This window comes from Chionomys nivalis, chromosome 10 (genome assembly GCF_950005125.1).
Source record: "Chionomys nivalis chromosome 10, mChiNiv1.1, whole genome shotgun sequence".
Classification (NCBI taxonomy): domain Eukaryota; kingdom Metazoa; phylum Chordata; class Mammalia; order Rodentia; family Cricetidae; genus Chionomys; species Chionomys nivalis.
The window spans coordinates 39545208-39570692 of record NC_080095.1 but is presented as its reverse complement, the minus strand read 5'-3'; the positions used below and the strand labels follow the sequence as shown (position 1 = coordinate 39570692).

At 42.8% G+C, this 25485-nt stretch overlaps 1 protein-coding gene across 1 annotated transcript in view; it reads right to left on the bottom strand.

Annotated features, from left to right (window-relative positions):
* Nucleotides 1–6671: 6671 nt before the first annotated feature.
* The window catches only part of Tmed10 (transmembrane p24 trafficking protein 10), a 35771-nt gene continuing 16957 nt past the window's right edge, over nt 6672–25485 (bottom strand). The window contains exons 3-5 of the mRNA XM_057783235.1: nt 20878–20951; nt 8205–8331; nt 6672–7438 (exon numbers count right to left, since the gene is read on the bottom strand). Coding sequence (XP_057639218.1) covers nt 7317–7438; nt 8205–8331; nt 20878–20951 — 323 coding nt within the window. The 3' untranslated portion in view covers nt 6672–7316. The remainder of the gene's footprint in view (nt 7439–8204; nt 8332–20877; nt 20952–25485) is intronic.

The following is a 25485-nucleotide window of genomic DNA, read 5'->3' as shown; positions in this document are numbered from 1 at the left end:
GTGGGGGGGTACCTTGTTTATCGCGATACAGATAGTTAAGAGGAGCTTGAGTCAAACCCAGCAATCTGGCCCCAGAACTAGGAAAGGGACAGGATGTGACAAGCTGAGGTTATGGAGCTGGAGCCCACTGTGCATGTTGAATAGAAGCAATAAGTACAGCTTACACAGTTTAGTTTTTCCTGTACAGCGGAAAATTATCGGAGACTTTAAAACAAAGGACTATATGATTAGGGCTCTGTGTCCCAAGTGGTGTTTTGGTTTTTTTTTTTTTTTTTTTTTGTATTTTTGTTTTTTAAATTTATTTCTTGTTTTTGTTTTTCAAGATAGGTTTCTCTGTGTAGCCCTGGCTGTCCTGGAACTAGCTCTGTAGACCAGGCGGGGTTCGATCTCACAGAGATTCTCGTGCCTCTGCCTCCTGAGTGCTGGGATTAAAGGTGTGTGCCACCACCACCCAGCCCCCAATTGCTGTTTGTTTGTTTGTTTAAATATCATTGCGTGTATATTCATGTTAGAGGTGGCGCTTCCATGCCACATACATGGCAGCCAGAGACAACTGTGGGATCTTTCCTTCGCGTCTCCATGGTTTGGCATGGCAAGCTCCTTTACCAACAGGGCCTTCTAAAGGCTCTCAATGCTGCAGTCCTCTGAGGAGACTCATTTATGCCTTCTTCCTGTAGCACCAAACATTCTTTTGCTCAAGTGCTCAGCTCAGTATTACTTTGAGCCCCTTAGGGTAGGAGGAAGAACTCTGAAAGCAGTGTGGACAACAAAGTCTGGCGGAAAGGTGGTCAGGTAGGAGGCAATTTCTAGTCTAAGGTGCTAAGGCAGCAAGGATCACTGAGTGAAGAGGTCCAGATTCGGGAAAGCCATCTGAGCGACATCCAGGACTTGGCGATCAGTTGGGATATGCTAAGGTAGATGTAGGCGTTCGGCAAGTGCAGTCTAGGGCTGAAAGTAGGCAGAGATGATACACACACAGGAGAAAGAGCTGCGTGAGGGTTGCGTTCCCATTTCTCTTCATTGGTGTTCCATCTAACATACGGCAACTTTTCACACTAATCTGGATAGCAGACTACAAGGGATTTCTGTTGTCCGAGTGTACATTACTGCATCAGTCTCTGTAATGATAGTCTGCTCGTATGATGCTCGCACTGAACTAAATCTAACTCCTTTTCACATCCAGTCCAAACTAATACAGCCCTCCTAAGCCATTAACGCTGTAATTTAAGGCTGCTTATCTCATATTCTGACGTTTACTGATTTATTGCTATCTCCTTTTGTTAGAATGCAAGCTCCAAGAGAGCTTGGGTGGGCCTTGCTTTTCTCACGGCTATATATCATCAGAACCAGAAACGTAGAGGTTGAGTGGATAGCAGGGTGTTATCCTCTGGCTATGCTATCCTGTCTGACTGAGAACTCCTGTTTACTTGTGCTGCTTCCAGTGTTCTAGATTATACAAGTTGTGAATTTCAAGCTCTCTCATTTATCAAAGACCAAGTACCTTCATATGCCAGGTGCTGGATAAGAGAATAAATATGGCTCCTACGCTCATGGAGTTCACAGTCTTCCACATAGCCTGAGGAAACAGGCTGTAACAATTTTGTGTAAGTGCTTTTACAAGCCCAAGGTTCCAGAAAGTCATTTAGGAGACATAGGTCCAAGCCAAACTTGTTGGGTGTGTGAAGGGTTCTCAGAGGCATATCCAAAGGAAAGTGTTACTAGTGGTTAGAAGGCACTTTGAGAATAGTGCCTCTTATTTATCTAGGTACAGTAGATTTTAGCTAAACTTTGTTTAACAGAACAGAAAGTTGGTATATATTTGGGCTAAAATAATGGGGGGGGATTAGATTACTTAAAATCAGAAGTGTTAACTTTCATTCCAAAAAATTAAGACTTGCTGAAGCCTAACAATTCATTTTCCTGGTCTCTTTGCAGTGAAGAACTATGTAGCTTTCTTTAACTTGACTGCCCAAAACTGTGAATGGCTTTAGTTATAAAGCCTACATATCTTGAGTTTAATGAACAGATTGTCCTTTTGCATCTTGAGAGTGTATAGAAAGTTCATGCTGAGTTTATTTTATTGGATTGAAATGAAACTAATTTTAATTTTTTGAGACAATGCTTTCATGTTGTAGCCCAAGCTGGCCTGTAACTGTAGCACAGGCTAGCCTCAAATTCACTGTATGCTTCCTGCTTCAGCCTCATAAGTGCTAGGACTACAGGTGTCAGTCCCAGCCTAAAACTAATTATCTGTGAAGATTCATAAATGCTCATCAGTTAAAGACCTTCGGTCAAAACAGATCATTTTCATTTTTTTGTACGTAGATCTTCTCTTTGATCCAGTCTTTGTTATAAGGCTCATATGTCTGTGTATCAGCTCGGTAAAACAAGACAGCTGAGATCTGCCAGATTGTCAATAAAATCAAACAACTGACTGATATCGTATGTGATAGAGGGGCTGTTGGGATTCATTCTTTTCAGATGTTCTTCATACATCTCACAAGCACCTTCCATGCACTCATTCACAGACTCATAGTCCTGCCTTCTGGCCTCTTGGTAGGCTGTACCAGCAAAATGGCATGAGACATCTCGCCAAACGCTTTGTTGCAGGGTCCGCTAACACTGCCACCTGCCGCAAGAGCTCATCTGCGACGCCCCGGAGTGTTGGGATTAAGGGCTTGCACCACCACCACTGCCAGGCTTTTTGTTCTGTTTTTCAAAACAGGTTCCTCTGTGTAATAGTCCTGGCTGTCCTGGAACTCTCTTTGTAGACCGGGCTGGCCTCAAACCCACCTACCCACCACCACCCAGATATAAAAATTTAAATTATGTATGTGGCTCATATATGGGACATCACCAAACAGAGTAGTTTATAAAGTATATATTAAATATAATAAATATGGGTGATTTTCTTGAAACAAGTTCATTTCTAAGTTTCTGAAAAGACTATTTCATGTGTTTGGGTGTTCTGCCTCCATGTGCGTACATGCATGTGCAGTGTGTGTATATCTGATGCCCACAAGGGTCAGAAGAGGGCATTTCTGGAACTAGAATTACTATGTGGACGCTGGGAACCAAACCAGGGTCTTCTGCAAGAGTGGAAGTGCTCTTCAGTACGAAGCCATCTCTCATGAGCTTTGCTGGACTCAATATGCTCTCTAAAACATCAGTGAGAAACACTTTGGTGTGTGTGCTGGGTATATGTACAGAGAGGCGAGAGGTCAACCGTATGTGCCATTCCTCAGGACCATCCATCTGGTTTTTAAACATGGTCTCTCATCAGGACCTAAAACTCAATGACTAGACTACGATGCCAGACCAATGAGCCACCAGGATCCACCTGTCTCCTCCACTTCCCAGTACTGGGATCATAATCTCAGGCCACCTCTTATAAGCACTTGCCCAGCCTCTTACATCAGTGCTAGGAATCAAACCCAGGCCATGCCCTTTGCTGACTGAGCTATCTCCGCAGCTTCCACACTTTTTGATGGTAAAATACGCTTGGTCAGGCATGGTGGTTCATTCTTGCAATCGCCGTACCTAGAAGACTGAGGCACAGGGACTGCTATGAGTTTATGGCCAGTCTGGCCTATACAGAGGTTCTGTTTTAAAAAAAGAAAAAAAAATCCTTAAATATTGGGAAGCACCATTTAAAATGGATTTACAGTAGACTATGGATTTACTAATTAATTGTATGTATGTGTGGCCAGATCACTTCATGTTGGCTTTTAGGAAAAAGATTCAGGGGGAGATGGAGAGATGGCTCAGTAGTTAAGAGTACTTGCTGCTTTTCCAGGGGACTCAGGTTTGATTCCCATGGCAGCTCACACCTGTCTATAACTCCAGTCCCAGGGGATCTGACATCCTCTATGGCTTTCAGCTTCCCCAGGTACGCACAGACACACATGCAGGCAAAACACCCATACACATAAAGATAAATAAAAATTTAAAAAGGAATATTCATGAAAATGTTAAAAAGTGAAAGGGGAAGAAACACTGCTTTGTTGTCTGAGGTACGGTTTACCCAGATAGGCCAAATGTGAACAAAGCACTGCAGAGTCTAAACGGAGAGGGAGAGGGGTACTTCCGGAACAGAAGCGGGGGGGGGGGGGGGGGGGCACACGGACCTGGAGAAACAAATTCCAGTTTACAGGCCTGCCTGTCCCCTCTGACAACACACAAGGAATGGTTAGTGACCTAAGAAATGCATGTATGTAAGGGCTTACTAGTTCACTATAAACTTCACCCACCTGCAGTAAATTAAGGACTGTACTTCTTTAATCCATCATGTCTCATTTACTGTACTGTACAAAGCAGGAACAGAGAGGGATCATTGCTAACCAGACAAGAAGGCACTAGAGAGGAACAGTAAAGTACACCTCACGTGGTTTCTGCTAGCCTTTATTTGTGAAAGTTTACATACAAATCTCCAACAGGTGAGTCTGTATAAATCCCACACGCCTCTTTCCATTAACAGACAGAAGGATGGCTCTGATGGGGGTTCATGACAATGGGATATAACAAGGTTTGCTGAAACTATTATTCTCAGATTATTCTGAATATTGAAGATGGAGGAAACAGATAACACACCTGTTTATAAAGCTGATAAGCTTTTGTGCTAGCCTGTTGTCAAAGGCAAATGCTTTTCAGTTAACTTTGTAACTGAAAACACAATGTCCAAGTTGGTTGTTTTTGGCATGAATCAAAACAAAGAAAAGGACTTGAAAGAATTTCAGTTCTACAAAACTTAAGGTTAGAGCCGTACTTGGAAATAAAAAATATGGACAAAACACTTATTCTACTTTATCCTACGTTCTTTGACATTTTTAGAACAGAAAACCATAACTAACAGAGTAGCTTTCATTGCTCCTTAAAAGGGGGAAAGGCACAAGTCAGAAACAGGAGTCTCTTGTTAGGCTAATGGCACAGGCTATGGTTTTGCACTTAAGTCTACAGATGGATTCTGACCCAAAACTTTGTTTATTCTTTTCCTACTTGAATTGTTCCTCTATCATTTGATGTATGAATGTTACAGATTCCTGAACATCTGTTGTTATGGTGAGGACTCAACTTCTAAATTCTTAGGAGCAAGACTTGTCATTTACAACAGCAGATGGCAGTATTGTACCAGAGACCGCTTCATGCCACAAAGAAGACTGGAGTTTACAGTAACTGGAACCTTAACAGAACAGCCTGGACTTTAACAACATAAATCATTCCCTTTCACCCTCATACTGCATCCGGGTCAACCTAACAGTATTCTCTGCTAATTTCCATAGTCCACTTTTTTACTGCAACAACATGAACCTAAGTCCTGTAATTCTCAGCAGGGCAATTAAGACAAGCAGGGTAGAAAGATTACAGAAAGACCTCCTCCCTACTGTCCTGGGAGAAGTGGGAAAGGTCTCAGATGACAAATGAGTGTTTTTCCTGTTCACAAACATTTGGAGCTACTTTCCCTTAGCACTGGGATCAGGCCCAGAGCCTTCTGTGTGTCAGGCAAACCTGACTACCAAGGCACACTCCCAGCCCCACATCTCTTTTGTACATTAGACTTGGCCTTGAGGTGCTTAATACTCCCAACAAGTGAACCTTGATTTTGCTTTTACAAGTATTTTCTTTTTTCTTTTTTTTTTTTGCTTTTTCGAGACAGGGTTTCTCTGTGGTTTTTTGGAGCCTGTCCTGGAACTAGCTCTTGTAGACCAGGCTGGTCTCGAACTCACAGAGATCCACCTGCCTCTGCCTCCCAAGTGCTGTGATCAAAGGCATGCGCCACCACCGCCCGGCAAATATTTTCAAGTATTTACCTTTCTGTGACTCTCCTAAAATGTCTATTTAAACCCTGTATGTCCAATTCTCTGGAGATTAGGACAGAAATTAAGGACATATAAGGACAGGAATTAGGAGTCAGTGACTGGCCATGCATGAAGGGCTGGTAAAATGTAGTTATTTTTCCCTGGTAGAAGTTACGTGAAAAATTCAAGCAACCGCACATCTGATAGAAGACCTACACAAAACTCACCAGTGACGTGAACAAGTGACCCAGGTAGAAAATGGACAAAAGCCATGAACAGACATTCCACCGACAAGGACATACGGATGGCAAATCACTAGCACATAAAAGGAAAATGCAAATTAAAACCATAATGAAATATTACAGGTACCTATTCAAGGGGCTAAGTTAAAATACCAATGATAAGAAATACTAATGAAAATGAGGAAACGTAACATGCTATAGCCACTCTAGACCAGAGCAGGGAAGTTTCTTTTAAGAACTACTTCCCACATAGCAGAGCAAATGCCAGCTTAGGCATTCATCCCAGAGTGATGAAAACTTGCATTCACATAAGAGCCTTACTACAAATCCCCAAACCCACCCATAATGACCTTTAAGCACAATGCCTACCACCCATAACTTGGAGGAGGATCAGCAAAGAAAAGGAATCAACTAGGAATACATGCGACAACCTGGAGGGGCATTTCACAGGGATTATACTGCGTGGGAAGTCAACCTCTAAAGGTTACACTCTTGATGATCCATTTGCATAACAAAGTAACAAAGGTACAGAAGTGGCGAGCAGACTAGGGAGCCAGAGCTGAGAAGGTAGGGCAGTACCTTGAAATGATCACTGGGATCTACACGTGACAGAACTAAAAACACACACATGGAGTTCAAGCAGTTGAACACGAACATTTTAATGTCTAAAATTGAGATTTTCTTTGAAGAGATAACCTACAGTTCAAAGTTCACGTTTTTATGTGACCCATCCACGACCCTTTTAGGAGACAGAATTATGAAGGATCTCACCAGAAGCTATGTAAACATTTCACCTAAGGGCCAAAAGAAAGTTCACGGTGTTTTCACAAGGATACCGAAGAGGACAACTGGCATGAGACAAGCTGACCACGGTCATAGAAATATCGGGGGAAGAACTAGAGCGGAAGATCAAGGCGATAAGCAAGTGGGAAATAAAAGCAAACAGCTCAAACGGATCACGTGAGGGAACCCAGGGCGAATGCTGGCTTTGGCATTATCTACGTAACCCCTATTTTTGTTTTGTTTTTCCATAGGTGACTTTAATAATCTTGTTGAAAAACCAGTCCAAATCCTACCACATTAAAAAGAAGTTCTCATTGACTTGCTGGGTGTAGGTGGTACCCCATATTCTCCCACACCAAAAGAAATCAGTTCTGGCAAGAAAGCTCCACTGTGCCTGGGTGGTACTGTTAGTAGATGGCCTTGAGCTATGCAGGCCAGGCACGTCCCAGCGATGTTCTGCTGGCTGAGATACCAGGGGACTGAAGACTGAGCCTCATTACTCTATCAACTTCTTGGCCTTGAAGAAGCGACGCAGGTAGAAGACCTGCCAGGTGGCCAGTCCAATGAGGCAGAACATGGAAAAGATGCTGAAGTACAGGACTCGGGTGTTCGTGGACTCTAAAAAGAGAGAGAGCATCATAAATGGAATGAAGTAAGTTGCTTCAGTTGCCTTAACAATGGGGGGAGGGGAGAAGACAACCTCATTCTGTCCCTAAGTCTCAGAGTTCAAACAATTAAAAACAGACAGGTGTAGTAATACACCCGTGATCTCAGTACTTGGGAGGTCAAGACCAGATCCTGAGCTCCAGGTCGGCCTGCACTACATAACAAGACCCTGTTGAAAAGCACTGGCTGAGTGGTGGGGGTGCACATGGCTTTCTTAGCATTCACAAGGCTCTACGTTCTAGCTCCAATGCCGTTTTGCTTCTAACCACATTTAAATGGTTAGAATTTGCAAATGGGGGCTGGAGAGATGGCTCAGTGGTTAAGAGCACTGACCGCTCTTCCAGAGTTCCTCAGTTCAATTCCCAGCAACCACATGGTGGCTCACAGCCATCTCTAATGAGATCTGGTGCCCTCTTCTGGTGTGCAGGCATACATAAAAGGAATGCTGTATATATAATAAATAAATCTTTAAAAAAATTTACAAATTGTTATCCTTTGCTACAAGCCAACTGAGAAAATGGTTATTACATATCACAGAAGAAAATTTTATTCTTCTGAAAACCTAGCCAGCTGATTCATTTCTTAGTAGCAATAGCCCCAAAGAAGCAATTTTCTTCTCTAGGTTATATTCCACATTTCCCAGACTTATAGCAGAGAGTTACAGGATCTGTCTCCTTTACAGTTCTTCCATTGAGAAATGAACGCTATCCTCCCTCACCATTGGTGTCCCGCATCTCTTCTTCCCGCTTCTTCATGTAGGCAAAGTCATTCACGATTGATTCTGAAAGGTCCTCCAGGCGTCGGAGCTCCACCTCCAGTGGTTTGAGCTTTTCAACCTTCGCAATCTGGAAAAGATCGGAATTAGGACTGCACTCCCTGAAAGGCTGCTCAAGCAAATAACAAGTACAAAACAAGACATCAAAGTGGGAGGGTTTGTAGGACAAGGGTTGGCCAGTGTTGGAAGGAGGCCAAGAGAAGGGAGGGAATGTGATTAGAACACATTATACACATGTATGAACTGTTGGCCTTTTTAGAAGTTTACCACATTCAAATTTTCTTCTGTCAATCATCCTATATATTTCAAAATTTGGCTTTCTACCTTTCTCCACAAACTATTTTTTTCCACCTTAGATGTTTAATTTTGATTAAGATTTCTTTAAGATAGGTATAGTAGTGGTACATGTAAACCTGCCATTCCGGAGGCAGAGGCAGGAAAGTGTCTAGGACAAGATCAGCCTAGAGCACAAAGAAAGACTTTTTAAGTCGGGTGATGGTGGCGCACACCTTTAATCCCAGCACTCGGATCTTTGTGAGTTCGAGGCCAGTCTGGTCTATAAGAGTTAGTTCCAGGAGAGGCTCCAAAGCTACAGAGAAACCCTGTCTCAGAAAACAAAAAACAAAAAACAAACAACAAAAAAAAGCTTTTTGAAACAAGGCTAGGAGCCGGGTGATGGTGGTGCATGCCTTTAATCCCAACACTTGGAAGGCAGAGACAAGTGGATCTCTGTGAGTTCAAGGCCAGCCTGGTCTACAAGAGCTAGTTCCAGGACAGGCTCCAAAGCTACAGAGAAACCCTGCCTCAAAAAACCAAAATAAATAAATAAATAAAACAAGGCTAGGGAGCTATAAATGGCTCAGTGAGGAAAATCACTTGCTATGAAAGCCAGAGTACCTGAGCGCACATTTTTAAAAGGCTGGGCATGCTGATGCATCCTTGAAACTCCACTTTTGCACTGCAGGTTGGAGACATGCAGACGGAGGTGCTCAATAGCTTGCCAGCCTAGCTGAAAGGGTGAGTAATGCTCAGAGAGACCTTGTCTCAAAAACAAAACAAGGGGTTAAGAGCATTGCTTGCTCTTCCAAAGGTCCTGAGTTCAATTCCCAGCAACCACATGGTGGCTCACAGCCATCTGTAATGAGGTCTGGTGCCCTCTTTTGGCCTGCAGGCATACACACAGACAGAATATTGCATACATAATAAATAAATAAATCTTAAAAAAAATAAAAAAAACAAAACAAAAACAACAGCCCACAAAACAACAAGAGGATCCTGCTTTGCATATATAAGCCATACACCACTAGGCTTGACTACAGTTCAGAGCGAACAGAGAGTCTACATTTGCTCAAAAAACCACCCTGAGTTTTTTCTTCTTCCTTCCTAAAATGATAGTCAATTATCAAAAGAAATCTCCAAGGACTTCCTGTAGGCTGAGGAGTGAAGGATGGAAAATTAATAAATAGAAACACATATCACACAAGCAAAATGTAGTTGCTTTATGTTTGCTTCTTATCAGTTATTATTTCCTGTATTTTTTTATTTTTCATTAATGGGCAGGGGGGAAGGCCAGGCATAGTAGCACACTCTAGTAATCTGTGTACTCCAGAAGTGGAGGCAGGAGACTTAGGTTGTCTTAGGCTGGCTACACAGTGAGTTTGAAGTCAGCCTTGGCTATATGTGTGTGTGTGTGTGTCTATATATTTGTAACAACCAACCCAAACAAACCAACAACTTTCCTAAAAAGAAGGTCTTACTACGGCCATTTTGCACAGCTGATTCCAAATTTCTGAACTCCTTCTACTGCTAGTCTCTCAATGGCTGAGGCAGAAAGCTTGTGAGTTCAAGGCTAGCCTGGGCTATGTAAGAAGACTCAAAAATGAATAAATAAAGGAATAAAATTCTGAGCTTTCCAAGATCTTACACATGAAGGTGGCTCTCATGTTCTCCCAAACAAAAGAAATTTTCCATAACTCCTCCCTACAATCGCCATTTACTTCTTGTTTATTCATTTATTTAATAGTGTCACTCTTTAGCACAGGCTGACTGCAAACTCAAAGCAATCCTCCTGCCCCAGCTTCTGGAGTGTTGTCTACGAAATGCTACAAACATGGAAAGAATGGAAGGGTTTAGGGGTGATTCCTATGGTCTCTTTTCTAATCTATGTATATTTTCTTCCTGACACAAGGCAAGAGGCCTACACTGGCTTAACTTATCCTATCTCAACCTCTAATGTGCTGTGATTATACGTGTGCAACAATCCACCAGTTTACTTAACTATTCTTGGCTGAATGAATACAGAACAAGATAAACATTATTAAATATAATCAACTTTTTTGGGGGGGTAAGACAGGGTTTCTCTGTATAACAGCCCTGGCTGTCCTGGCACTAGCTCTGTAGACCAAGCAGCCCACAAACTCACAGAGATCCGCCTGTCTCTGTTTCCCAAGTGCTGGGATTGGAGGTGTGCACCACCACTGCCTGGCATAATCATTTAAAAATTTAAAAGGAACCATCTGTTAAAGCAAGGATAGAAAAGCTGAGCTTATGTGTAAAGCACATTTAAAATGTGCTGCTGAGTTGACAATGAGACACCTCAGTCTCCACTGGATGACTATCTCTTTACATTGGAAAATGCTGGCTGCTTTTTAGAATGTCTAGCAGCTGTGTAAGATTTAGCCAGTAGTTAAATGTTCTCTTCTAAAAAATTTAATTTCTAAAAACAGAATAAAAATCCAGAGTCTCCCCTGAAGCTCTTCAGCTCCCGTGAGACCCCACATCCCCTTCCAGAGGCAGCTGCAGTTATAAACTCAGTGCTCGGGTTTCCAGACTGCGATAGAAGAGATGCGGTGTTTACACTTTCCTAGCTGAGGGACCAGTGTTGTCATTAACCTATAGTATTTATCTGCTGTTTTATTTCACACAAAGTTACAGAGCACAAAATTCCCCAAGGAAAGTCGGGTATAGTGGCACACATCTTTAATCTCAGCTCCAGGAGGATCTATGAATTCAAGGCCAGCCTGGTTTAAATAGTGAGTTCCAGGACAGCCAGGGCTACAAGGTGAAACCTTGTCTCAAAACAACCACAACAAAACAACCCAAAACTAAACAAACAAAAATTCCCGGGAGAAAGGTACCAATGAGATGTATAATAAACTAAACTTGGTCCGTTTACTATCTTTCCTGTTCTATGCTCCCCATCTGGAGCTTCCTGAATACGACAGAAAGGCACCAGCAAGAAACTTCGTAGACATCAATTATTTAAGGGTTCCCAAATAGAAACTTGCAAAAAGGAACTGGAAGTGAAACTGTGGTTGTGCTTCTGCCAGCTAGAATTCGTATATGGATATGACAGATACTGATACGATGATAGACTCTGATATGACAGATGACAATAGCCAAAGGCCTGAAACTAAAAGGAAAAAAAAAGCATCGATATCAAGGATGGCCTAGAAAACTACATCTGTCCCCACCTTTGCAGTATTTTTTTCTCACCTGTAGAAGCAATACATAAATGCTCTCGGCTAAAAATTTAATTACTAAAAACAGAATAAAAATCCAGAGTCCACCGTGAAGGTCTTCAGCTCCCGTGAGACCCCACATCCCCTTCCAGAGGCAGCTGCAGTTATAAGCTTAGCGCTCGGGTTTCCAGACCGCGATAGAAGAGATGCGGTGTTTATACTTTTATGTATATACAAGTGTATCCCAACACACAAAATAAAATGTATTTGTTAGCAGTACACACTATGCAGGGTTCTACGGCTCACTGTTTCCACCTAAAAGGTCTTTTCAAAAGCATCAGAGCTTTGGATTCATTTCATTCTTCTTCTTCTCCCCCGAGACAGGGTTTCTCAGTGTAATCAATAAGGCTGTGCTGGAACTCACTCTGTAGACCAGGCAGGCCTTGAATGCTGGGATTAAAGGTGCACCACCACTGCCCAGCTATTTCATTCTCGATGGGCGTGGTCGATCGGTAACTAACCACACCAGTTTAATAAAATATATTCAGCTTTAATAAACAGAAGAAAGGGAACTTACAAACCCAGGGTTCCAGCGATTCAGGAGCGCAGGAACACAAAGAGAGAGAGCAAGCGCACATGGATGTTTTTATTGGTTTTGTGTGGCCCAGGGGAACACACCTTAAGCAGCATGTGATTGGCTGAAGTTCCCCATCACATTCTTAATGACTACGTGGTATTCCACAGAGCTTATTCGGTCATTCAGTCTGCAGCCCCTTCTCTAGTACTGGGCTACTTAGAACTCTTTACAACTATTCAGAACTAAGCAGTTCAATTATGATTTTCCAATCTGATTTTATTTCCTCAGTAAATTCATACTGAACCACCATCCCTTCTTTCAGAAAATTATTTTCGGGCTATTATTAGTGGGATAAAGAGTTCATTAAAATTAGAAAGAAAAAAAAATAGGGCTGGAGAGATGGCTCAGTGGTTAAGAGCATTGCCTGCTCTTCCAAAGGTCCTGAGTTCAATTCCCAGCAACCACATGGTGGCTCACAACAATCTGTAATGAGGTCTGGTGCCCTCTTCTGGCCTGCAGGCATAAACACAGACAGAATATTGTATACATAATGAATAAATAAATATTTTTTTAAAAAGAAAGTCTCATTTTTGCTGAATAACAACTTTGCTTTCAATATTAATTTAAAATCGAGAAAACACACTGGTCAGTGCTGGTGCAGTCTCTAATCCCAACATGTGGGAGGCAGAGATAGGTGGATCTCTATGAGTTCAAGACCAGCCTGGTTTACAGAGTGAGTTCCAGGACAGACTCCAAAGCTACACAGAGAAACCCTGTCTCAAACCCACCCCCCCCCCAAAAAAAAAGAGAGACAGAAAATACATGTAAGTATATATGTGCATGAATGAGTATATGAACAAAACTTGCTGATTCAGTTAAAAAACAAACAAATAAATAAAATTAAAATAAAACTCAGAAAACTTAAACCCACGTGAGGAATCATCTGTTGGGACAGGCCATTCAGGAACGACAGGAAGAGATAGGGAGAGAATACGAACAAAGTACAATGGTATATATGTATACAACTGCCATAAATTCATTACCTTGTAAACAACTTAAAAACAAACGATGGCAAGGTGCAGGTTTTGTACAGGAGACACACTCTACACAAAGGTAACCAGCTATACTAGAAGCTGAACTACAAGGTGTGTTTTACACACACCGACACGCGCACGCTTGGAGGTGGGGATAAGAAAGCAGCAGATAAGAGGTTCACAAGTAAGGCCGAGAGCCAGGCCTGGCTGGAGCTACTTGGGAAACTGATGCAGGAGACTCCTGGGCTACTGAGTGAGCACAAAGCCAGCTTGAGCAATTTAGTGAGTTCCTATTTCAAAATACCGAGGCGACATGAGGGCTAAGGATATTATAGCCCAGAGGGAGAGCACTTGTCTAGCATGCACAGGCCCAGGTTCAGTCCTCAGTACCAGAAAAAGGAAGGGAAGGACAGGAGGAAGAAAGTGGTAAGAGGGAGGGGAGGAGGGAGGGAAAGAAGGGAAGAGGGAGAAAAGCCTAAGCTAAGCTGGGGGTGAAAAAAGCAGCATGACTAATTAGCCCTGTTAACACATGTTCAGAATGGGGTATTTTATATTTTACTGTATTTTTTTTTTTTTTTTTGGTTTTTCGAGACAGGGTTTCTCTGTGGCTTTGGAGCCTGTCCTGGAACTAGCTCTTGTAGACCAGGCTGGTCTCGAACTCACAGAGATCCGCCTACCTCTGCCTCCCAAGTGCTGGGATTAAAGGCGTGCGCCACCACCGCCCGGCTTTACTGTATCTTTTAATCATGGAAAATATTAGTATCCTATGTTTTTAGCAAAGAAACTAAGACTCAGAGACACTGAATAACTTTTTAAGGTCTCGCAGCTTGGTGGAACTGAGACGAGACCCAGTCTATCGGAGTATATTATTCATTCTGTAAGTTCTAGAAATTTGATGAAGAAAATTAGTTGACTACAGTAGAATGCTCCTGAATCAAAAGTGAAGTAAGAGGGCTGGAGAGATGGCTCAGAGGTTAGGAGCACTGACTGTTCTTCTAGAGGTTCTGAGTTCAATCCCCAGCAACCACATGGTGGTTCACAACCATCTATAATGGGATCTGGTGCCCTCTTCTGGCAGAACACTGTATACTTAATAAATAAATATAATCTTAAAAAAAAGAATTAAAAAAAATTACCCATACATAGATTTAAAAAAAAAAAAAGTGAAGTAAGAGCAGGTGTGTAACCTATAACCTAGTACCTAGGGTGCCAAGGCTGGAGAACTGTTATTAATTTGAGGCCAGGCCGAGTTACAGAATGAGACGTTGTCCCCAAACATGCATGCATGCAGACACAATCATCTTGGTGTGGGGATACACACTAGTGACCCCAGTACTTGGGAGGTAAAGCAAGAGGCTCAAAGGCTCTTTGCGTACTACACAATAAGTTTGAGGTGAGCCTGGGCTGCACAAGACCCTACCTAAGACAGACATCGATAGACAGACAGACAGACACTTAAGAGTGTCCTCCCCCAAAAGGTGAACAATTACACTAGGTCAGAGGGTCTGGTTGAGTTTTCCAGACTAACAAAGTCTGAGAACCTTTCCGGTTCCCCACTGCTACCATTCTCGTGTCTGCAGATAAAACAGATCCTAGGGCGTTCTCCAGGAGACCTCCTGCACTTGCCTGTGATTAAGTACATCAAGACTTTATGACCAAGTCAGTTCAAATCTAAAGAAAGACATCTCAAGGCTGGGCTATAGCTTGACTGGCAGAGTGCTTGACTAGCATTCATGAAGCCTTGGATCCCTAGCCCTGCAAACAAGGAAAATGAATGCTTGTTTAAAAGAAAATAAAAATCTACCACCACCCTCAACTGTTGTTCTGCTTGTCTAAATGTCTGACTTAATGCTCCAGGTTTCTTGAAGAATATCAGGTTATATGTTCCTTGAAGATAGACTAATATTCTAACTACTTTTTCTTCTAAGGCTGGAAATAAGGCATTTTACCCCAAGCTTGAAAAAGGCAGGCCATGGCAATGGGTAACACAAATATTCCACTAGGGGGTGCCACTCTCCTGAGATGTCGCATGAAGCCATTAAATAATCAGCATTAGAGGAACAGGGTACACATTTTATGAGGAGAAAACTTAACATTCCATAGTCAGCCCTTTTGGTGGCAGATTAAGATCAGCAGCACCATGGTCTCTTGAATCTCTAACTAGGCTCGGGCATTTATTTAGCATCAAAACTGCCATAAAACCCAAGAATATTCCTTCTGTAGTTCAGAAGCATACAGTCTCATTCTACCCAGTCCTACTTGTCTGCACGGGGTAATCATGAGGATTCCTTCAGTCACTGCTGTCCATGAAAGCTTCTTTTCCCTAAGCCTCAAGCTACGGCTGGCACAATGAACACGCATATACTGACATACTGACACATTATTGTCTTGACTGTATCTCAAGCTTGAACACAAGGAAATTACCTAATACAGCACTGGCCTCAAAGGATCCAGCTTTCTCAAGCATTACGGTCCTCTTAAGCAAGCGCTCTGTGTGCCACGATCACTCTGCATCTTTTTTTATAAAGCCCACTTGCCCAGAATAAATCCTCCATCCCATAATATCTACCACTTTAACATGACTAGTCCACATTGCTTAGAAAAAACTAAAAGCCACGTGGCTTTTTTCCTGTTTATGTACCTTCAGAGCATTAATAAATTAAACTCTTCCTAACTCTGATCATGACATGACTCCAAAAGAGTTCACAGATTTATGTACGATGGCACTGAGAAAAAAACTTAACACAAAAAATAAGCAGAACAGCCGGGCGGTGGTGGCGCACGCCTTTAATCCCAGCACTTGGGAGGCAGAGGCAGGTGAATCTCTGTGAGTTCGAGACCAGCCTGGTCTACAAGAGCTAGTTCCAGGACAGGCTCCAAAGCCACAGAGAAACCCTGTCTCGAAAAACCAAAAAAAAAAAAAAAAAATTCAACTTCAAGACCCAAATTCAAGGCAAATTCAGTCAAGTTAATTTGCTACCTCTATGTTCCACCTCAAAAACACAAACCAGCTCCCAAAGCTCCAAAGGCAAAGCAATAAATCTAGGCTAACAAAAGGTAAAGCTAAAGAACAAGATCCAAGGACTAATCTGGCACCAGGGGAGGCACATGGATCATAAGCCATGGTCATAGTCACTCACAAGGCCAGCGGCTATCAACGTCAAGTTCAGATAATAAGTTCAATCGCGGCAGGAAATCTAAAGGCTCTTATATATTTCTGTTGTGATCATTTGGTAGTCTCCAGGATGGGCAGAGGAAAGAAACTAAAACTCACACGCTGATCAACCACGTTTCAGGGGCCTTACTCACGTCCTGTCCTTTAACTTAGGAGTCTGTGGAAGTGGTGTACAGAAGCAGAATTCCTCTTTCCTGCCAGTATTCAGAGAACCAGAACACTTGGGAAGTCTTCGGCTGTGGCCCCGACTGTGTTCTGGAGTATCTACTGATAGAATGACAGACTCATAGAACCTAGCTAACACAGGACTTCCTCATGTTGAAAATGTAGCAATCCACATCAAGAAAGGTCATGTACAGCTCAGGAGTTAGGGGAGTTCTCACGCATGGCTCCTTCTTTATGAAGAACTGCCTTTGGCACCAGATGAATGCAAAAAAAGAAATAAAAAAGAAGGCAAGGACATGACTGCTCCTAGGTATAATGGATGAGAAAGTTTATTATGGATATGTGGAAGTGCATAGCCAGAGTCAGACACAATGGGGAGAGTCCAGGCTGAGCTGGGCCACGTGAGGAAGGGGGAAGAAACAGGGGAGAGGTACAGGAGCCAGGAGGCACAAAGAGTAGACAAATGGACAAGGTAACCAAAGTGTCTGGATTCTATAGGAAGAGCAGCTGGGGGAAGGGCAGCCCAGCCCCTAGGCTGGAGTCAAGAGGACCCTGTAATAGGTAGGGACTGAGAGATTAGGGAGAACTTGGAGGCCACTTTGGTGATACAGTCTGGCAGTCCTAGTATCAAATATGAGACTAAAGGGATTGACAGTTTGAGCTCAGCCTGTGGCTACATAGTGAGTTCCAGGCCCACCTAGGTGACATGGTGAGGCTGTCTGAATTTTACAGGACAATACAGGGTCTCAGGACTCATTCAGAGTTCATATTGAGATGCCGGATGTAAGAAAAAGAAATATGTTGCCTTTCTGATGCCAAATGATTCAACTCCTTTAGGGATAAAGGGTCTTCAGGGCTTAAAATTAAATGTCTCAAAAATTCTGGGCTGGAGAGATGGCTCAGGGGTTAAGAGCACTGGCTGCTCTTCCAGAGGTCCTGAGTTCAAATTCCTAGCAACCACATGGTGGCTCACAGCCATCTATAATGAGATCTGGTGCGGTTTTCTGGCCTGCAGGCATACATGCAGACAGAACACTGTATACATAATAATAAATAAATCTAAAAAACTTTAAATAAGCTCAGTGCTCTGCATCAATTACCTAGGGAACAAAATGCTTCTGTTATATTTCTTTTACCACAGGCATTATTAGCCCAGAATAAGTCATGGCTACCTGCTACGCAAGGTCCAAGAAGTCTAGTAGCCTAGCCATAGACTCAAAAAAGGACTGACTTTGGCCTGTCATACATAGCTAGCTACCCTGCTTTTGCCTCAATTTGTTCTGCTGTTGAGAGCTGGGAGAGGGGAAGTCATTAAAGACAGTGATAGGGAAGAGTTTGTGGTTAGGAAGCAGAAGCTTAGAGCTGTGTGGTAATCATGTGCGTAAAAAGCTTAGGACATGCCAGACATCCAAAGCAGGAAGCAGGCAAGGGAAGCGATATAGTTCCTTTCCGCTAGGGATTCCCCTTTTATATTAAGCAGGGGGCCAAAAAAGATAAAACTCCTTTTCCAGTGTAACACATAAAGAGACTGGAAATGTCAGGAATTACAGGAATAACTCCTGCAGTATATGGTATGGTAGTAGTACCCATACCATTCTTTTTATAAAGGCACAGTAATGCCAGGTGTTTTGGGGAGAATATGATATGTCTTAATAGGGCCTCTGGTACCCTGCTATTTAATATATATGTGCCTTGATGATAGGACAAAGATACAACAGTTACACAGTAGGAAGCAAGGAATGCTTCAGAGAACGATCTATGGGTGGAAATAGCAGCAGTCACGGCGCACTGAAAACACTGCACCTGCTCTTGTGATTCAGAGCGGTCCTGTCAACCCCTCCATAGCTCCGAAACATCGTGGAAGAGGGGCAGAAAGAATACGAGCTCTAGAACACAGGGAGGAGTGCTGGGAAATGCTGTCTTCTACATATGACATGGTCTTGCTCACGCAAAGAACTCACAACAGCTGTGCAAGAAGCTGAACAAGACCAAGCCAAGGGCTCAGGAGTCCCCAACCTAGCTGAGGAGCTAAACACTGTTACTGGCTGCTAGCAGAGAGAGGGAAAGTCATTGTTCTTTGGGAATGGGGCCACTGTTAGGTTGCTCATGTTCCACACCCATGTGCATATGGGGAGCACTAACTAGGCTCAGCAGGCTAGAAAGAAGACATAAGCCAGATGTGGGGACACAAACCTTTAATCCCAGCACCTGGGAGGCAGAGACAGGCAGATCTCTGAGTTGGAGGCAAGACTAGTCTACAGAGGGAGTTCTAGGATAGTCAAAGCAGAGAAACCGTGTCTTGAAAAACCAAAAAAACAAAGACATGAATTTAAAAGACACATTTGGGCCAGGTGGTAGTGGTGCTCGCCTTTAATGCCAGCACTCAGGGGCAGAGGCAGGCGGATCTGTGTGAGTTCAAGGCTAGACTAGTCTATAGAGTGAGTTCCAGGACAGGTTCCAAAGCTACACAGAAAAATCCTGTCTTGAAAAAACAAAAAACAGCCGGGCGGTGGTGGCACACGCCTTTAATCCCAGCACTCGGGAGGCAGAGGCAGGCGGATCTCTGTGAGTTCGAGACCAGCCTGGTCTACAAGAGCTAGTTCCAGGACAGGCTCCAAAACCACAGAGAAACCCTGTCTCGAAAAACCAAAAAAAAACAAAAAACAAAAAACATATTTGGGAAGGTCTGTGGGGAACAGTAAGGAAAGCAGGGGTGAATGTGGACAGGAATCCTGCCTTGAAAAAACAAAAAACAAAACAAACAAACAAAAAAACATATTTGGGAAGACTTGGGGGGAACAGTAAGGAAAGCAGGGGTGAATGTGGTCAAAATACATTATGTACATATATGAATTTCTCAAAGAATAAAAAAAAATATGTAAAAATAGCCACATTTTGGTGGTGGTGCACACCTTTAGTACCAGTACTCAAGAGGCAGAAGCAGGCAGATCTCTGAGTTTGAGGCCAGCCTGCTGTACAGAGTGAGTTCCAGGATGGGCAGAGTTACACAGAGAAACCCTGTCTCAAAAAAACAAAACAAAATGCCATAATTTTCTTAGTGTTTAATATTTCATAATAGCAGTTTAAATATGTTACCTTATTTCAATATAATCATGATTCCTCAGAATCTTGAAGACTAAAGATCACTTTTAAACATCAAACACAGCCTCTCCTACTTTCTTTTAATTAAACGAGCCTGGAGATACAGCAATTTAGTCTCTACTGGGAGCTGTCTCCTACTCATTACTGCAGCCTGCTGGCTCTATCTACTACTTCTAAGTAACTCTGGTTTCACTCAGTTAACAGAAGAGGAAAGCTCCATGGACTTATAATCAACATGCTACACTTCCTGATGTGCAAACAGCCAGGCATTTCCTTCCAAAGTTTGCCAGAGCAATGTCTGTTCACCATTCCTAAAAATTCTTCAAAATCACTTTAAGCAACTTTTCTTTAGGATACCCCAAAACATCCATTATTATTCTATTATTCTACAGTATTTCCTGCCAAAATAAAACTGCTGTCTTTCTTTCTTTCTTTCTTTTTTTTTTTTTTTTGAGACAGAGTCTTGTTATATAACCCAGGTTGACGCCAAGGCTGGCCTTAAACTGTGGTGGTCTTCGTGCCTCTGTCCCCCAAGTGCTAGGACCACAGGTGTGCACACAAGGGCCTCCTTCAAATCTCTACTCATGACAGCCGCTCCTCTCTTGTAGCTTTTTGTACCACCCTGCTTCTTCTGTAAGTCTGGAATTACTTAAACTAGAAGTTTGGTTGGTTTTTTTTCTTTTGACTACTACTGTTTCTCAAAACCAGTACAGCTATTCAAGATTAAATGACATTGAATCTATGCCCTAAGATCTATACCTACCTATAGTATTGGGGGCAGGGGAATTTAAAACTTTTTTTAAACTTTTGACTGAATTCTAGTTTTAAAAAATTGTTTGTGCATTTCCTGCCCCTAGAATGCTAATGGCATGACTGAACTCTTTACCACACCAACACAGCAGCTGTACAGACAGACGGTTCAGCCCATTGGCTATATAATCACAGCGAGAATTACTGTTCAAGTCTGTTACTACAACCTTTTGTATCACTGGGCCCGTAGCTGGTTGTCACATGACTGCTGAGAAAACCATGACTTCTGGCCAGATGAGCTACAGCCCCTCACAGCCCCGCTACTCCCCCTGTCTGCGGGAGCAGTACATACCTCTTCATAATTTTTCGCCTCTACTCCATGCTTCATGTCTAGAATCACGAGTTGGTCAGGTATCCGCCCTGTTCCTAAGAAAGAAATCAAAAGACTCATTGTGCAGAATACTTAAAATTCCGGGAAATCACCCGTCCACCCTCCCTCTCCCTAACCCCATCTTCTCAATAGAAGGAAACAGTCACAACTCTCTGCCACCCCGCAGCAGCAAAGTCCTGGCCTGGACTAAAATCACCAACACCGCAGACAAAGCTTCCATCTGTGCAGGGTGCCGGGGGCCAAGCAGGACATGCTGCTGGCAAACAGCCCCGAGCAGGACACAAGAGACTGCAACTGCTACAGGGAGCAAACTAGTCAAAGAAAACCTTCCTGCACTAAGATGCTCAAGTCACAGCAGCACGAAACCAAGTGGCGCGCAGGTCAGCAAGGAGTGAGCACCATTTATACGCTCTGCTAAATTCTGAGAGACACTCAAGGTCTCCTAGGGTTACAGGGTATACTAAATTTAGATTACTTAAAACAAACTTCAGCATTGAAAATATAAGCCTTATTTAATATTCTTCTTTGATTCAAACATTTTGACAAAAGTAGGGCCTAGGCCTAAGGCTAAAAGAAAGTTTTAGGGACATCCCCATTAAGTCTCTGAGAGCTACAAAAGCTCAAAAAAAAAAAAAAAAAAAAAAAAAAAAAAAAAGCCAAATTTATCATCTGAGTATAACCCTCAGGATGTTTCTTGGAAGGGAATGTCCATCTGGGATAACAGACCCAAGCAATGTAGCATTCACAGTAGAAAGTTAATCTGATTTAGCAGATCTTAAGACACTAAGCAGGAGAAGGAAAAAGACTCAAAACCCCAGAAAACTGCTCACAATTTCCTGGATTTCACCTAGTTATAGAATTAAAATCTGCCCGCATGAAGCCAGGCAGTGGTGGCACACACTTTTAATCCCTGTACTTGGGAGGCAGAAACAGGTGGCCAGCCTAGTGTACAGAGCAAGTTCCAGGACAGCCTACACAAAGAAACCCTGTCTGACGACAACAACGACAACAACAACAAAAGAAAAACTATTTGCATGAAATTAGAAACCTTAGATAATCCAGTGCCATTTAGAGCAATGGGTCTCTTGATGTCATTAGCCATAGAGAATGTTACTATATCCTTTGCTGCCTGGGAGACAGACATTTTCTGAAACTGGCTAAAGTCAACTCAAACTGATGGAGTGCTCACTGGAAGCTAGAACTACACTAGTGAGTACTGCTGAGACAATGGTCTGTACCCTGTCACTTGTATTTTAAATAAACGCTGACTGGCCAGGAGCCAGGCAGGAAGTAGAGGCGGGGCAACGGGAATTCTGGGAAGAGGGAAGTTTCAGTCTGCAGTCATCACCCATACAGAGAGGAAGTCAGACACAGAGCAAGCAAGATGTGACTGCCTCGCCAAAAAGGTACCAAGTCAAGCTAACACAGACAAGAATTATGGGCTAATATAAGTTATAAGAGTTAATAAGGAGCCTGAGATACTAGCCTAATCAGTTTATAATTAATGCAGACCTCTGTGTGTTTATTTGGGACTAAATGGCTGTGGGACCTGAGAGGACAGAAACCTTAGTCAACATTATACAAAGACTATACAAAGGTATAATCTCTTCCTTCAAATGATCTAATAACGTAGGACAGACAGACACATGCACAAATTAAAAAATTTTTTTTAAAGATTTATTTATTATGTATACAGTATTCTGCCTACATATATCCTATAGGCCAATAGAAGGTACCAGATCTCCTAACAGATGGTTGTCAGCCACCATGTGGTTGCTGGGAATTGAACTCAGGACCTCTGGAAGAACAGTCAGTGCTCTTAACCTCTGAGTTAAATTTTTTTTTTTTAAAAAAATAAAGATATATATATCTGTACCCAAGTTTTGCTCCAGCCCCACCCTCGGATGCTTGCTAGCTGCTTAACAATGTAGGCCTAGAGCTCACTCTCCTCTCCTGTTACCGTTGTTCCTCAGCTAGGATTATTTGAGCTAAAGATTTAGATTTAAACTTTTAAAGTGTTTTGTATTTTAACCACAGGTGTGTGTGTGTGTGTGTGTGTGTGTGTGATGTGCAGATATATCTGTATAAGTCAGAAGAGGGTGTCAGATCCTCTGGAGCTGGAGTTACAAGTGGTCCTGAACCACCCAACCTGGGTGCTAGGAACTGAACTCAGTTCCTCTGGGAGAGTGACAAACATTTTCAACCAATAAGCCATTTCCCTAGCACCCTCCCCACTTTAACACAGGGTCTCATGTAGCCCAGGCTAGTCTAGAACTCAGAACATAGTTACTAAGTCTGACTGTGACCTTCTGATTCTCCTGTGTTCATTTCCCAAGTGCTGGGATTATAAACATAAGCCAAACATGCATGGCTGAGTACGTTTAAAAGACAATAAAAAACAACCTTTGGACAGACTAGGAAGATGAGCTTGCAAGCAAAAGAAGACCACACAGGTGAGATGAAAGGCAGAGTGAGAGATGCTGTGCAAACCATGAGGATCTGAGTTCAACCCCCAGAACCACGTAAGATCCAGGCATGGTAGTGCATGTCTGTAATTCCAGTGCTCCTATGCATGAGACTGAAGGCTAAGACAAGAGACCCTTAGAAGCTCCCAAATCACTACTACCCTGCTCTACTCAGGCGAGGACCAAGATCTGCAAAAGGCTGTCTGTCCTCTGACCACATATGTGCTTTGGTATGCAAGTGCCTGCACTCACACATACAAACACTCAGAGGTGTGCATGTACACACACAGCACACACACAAACACACTCCATACATACCAAAAAAATTTTAAGACATTAAAAAAACCCAAACTCAAAACAAACTAAGACAACAATGGGTACTTTCTGATTAAACCTACAAGTTTACAATCAAGGCAGCCTCTTTGCCCAAATTCCATCTGTACTCCTGAGAACGACAATGTCCACAGATGGGGTACAGATTTGCTTTCTGTCCTCCTTTAGAAGGATAAGGGGCAGGCAGAATTGATGGGTCAGTAGTTAAACTTGCTGCTCTTGCACAGGACCTAGGTTTGGTTCCCAGCACCCAGATGGTATTTTACAACCATCCTTAACTCAAAATTCCAGACCTCTTCTGACCTTCTCTGCATGTGGTACACATACACAAAAAATAAAATCTATAAACAAACAAACAAACCCAATAGGGTAATGTCCTGGTTAGTGTTTTATCAGCTTGACACAGTCACAATTCATTTGGGAAGTGAAACCTCATCAGATTGTCTGTGGGGCATTTTCTTGGTTAAAGACTGATGTGTGAGGGCGCACTGTGGGTGGTACCACCCCTGGGCTAGGTGTATAAGAAAGCAGGCTGCACAGGTCACGGAGAGCAAGCCAGTGAGCAGTGTTCCTTCACGGCCTCTGCATCAGCTCCTGCCCTGACTTCCCTTCATGATTGTACCGTAAGCTGTGAGTGAAAAAAACTCTTTCCTCCTCAGGTGATTTTGGTTAGCATTTTATCAGAGCAGGAGAAAGCCAACTAAGTTAGGAGATTATAGCTCAGTGGTAGAGAACTTGCCTTTGACATCCAAGGCCCTGAGTTCCAGGGATGGTGGCACACACTTGTCATGCCAGCACTCAGGAACCTAAGGCAGAAGACCACTGGGAGTTCAAGACCAGCCTGAACCACACGGTGAAGTAAACTTAAATAGGTCTCAGTTCTGCTTGTCTAAGTGATCAGATCCCCTCCTTCTTGGTCTAGGAATGTATTTATGTGATACAGCAAATGCAATCTCCACTATGGCAAAAAACAACAAAATCCCACCTTTTCTCTCCTGTCTTTTTTGAAATAATATATATATATTTGAGACAGGCAGGTTTCTTTGTAGCTTTGGTTCCTGTCCTGGCACTCACTCTGTAGACCAGGCAGGCCTTGAACTCACAGAGATCCGCCTATCTCTGCTTCTCAAGTGCTGGGATTAAAGGCATGTGCCACCACCACCCAGTGATTTTTTTTAAAAAATATTTTTGAAGATGCTCTTACACTGTAGCCCAGGATAGCCTCAAACTCACAGCAATCCTTTGGCCTGAGTTTCCTGAGTGCTGGGATTGTAGGTGCAAGTTACTATACCTGGTTCTTGTTCTCTGTCCACCAAAGTCTTTCATTTCTGTGTGCCATAGCATACAGCATTAGCATTTTCCAAGTCCAGTTAAAACCACAAAACCATGGGTCTTTGGCTGATCTGAGTATAAACTATACAATTTCTTATTAGAATAGATATTCTGTTTCCTTTGAAAGATAGATCTCTCTCGCTTTCTCTGCATTTGCCTGGCAAACAGATAATCTATTTTTTTTTTCCTTTTCCAGATTTTGGTACAGAAGATTTAGGCTCAAAGCAAAACTAAGTGGAAAATAATTGAGTCCTCTCCAGCTCCAGAGGACCTCACCACTACACCGGCCAGCCTCCCCCATTACCAGCATCTGCTACAGAGCAATCTGTAGATGATGAACCCACACTGAGGTTACAAGGCTCTGCGTCAGAATAAACAAGAACCAAATGAAGCCGGAAATCAAGTGCTCACTACAGCAGGTAGCTCTGCAGAGCGGGAG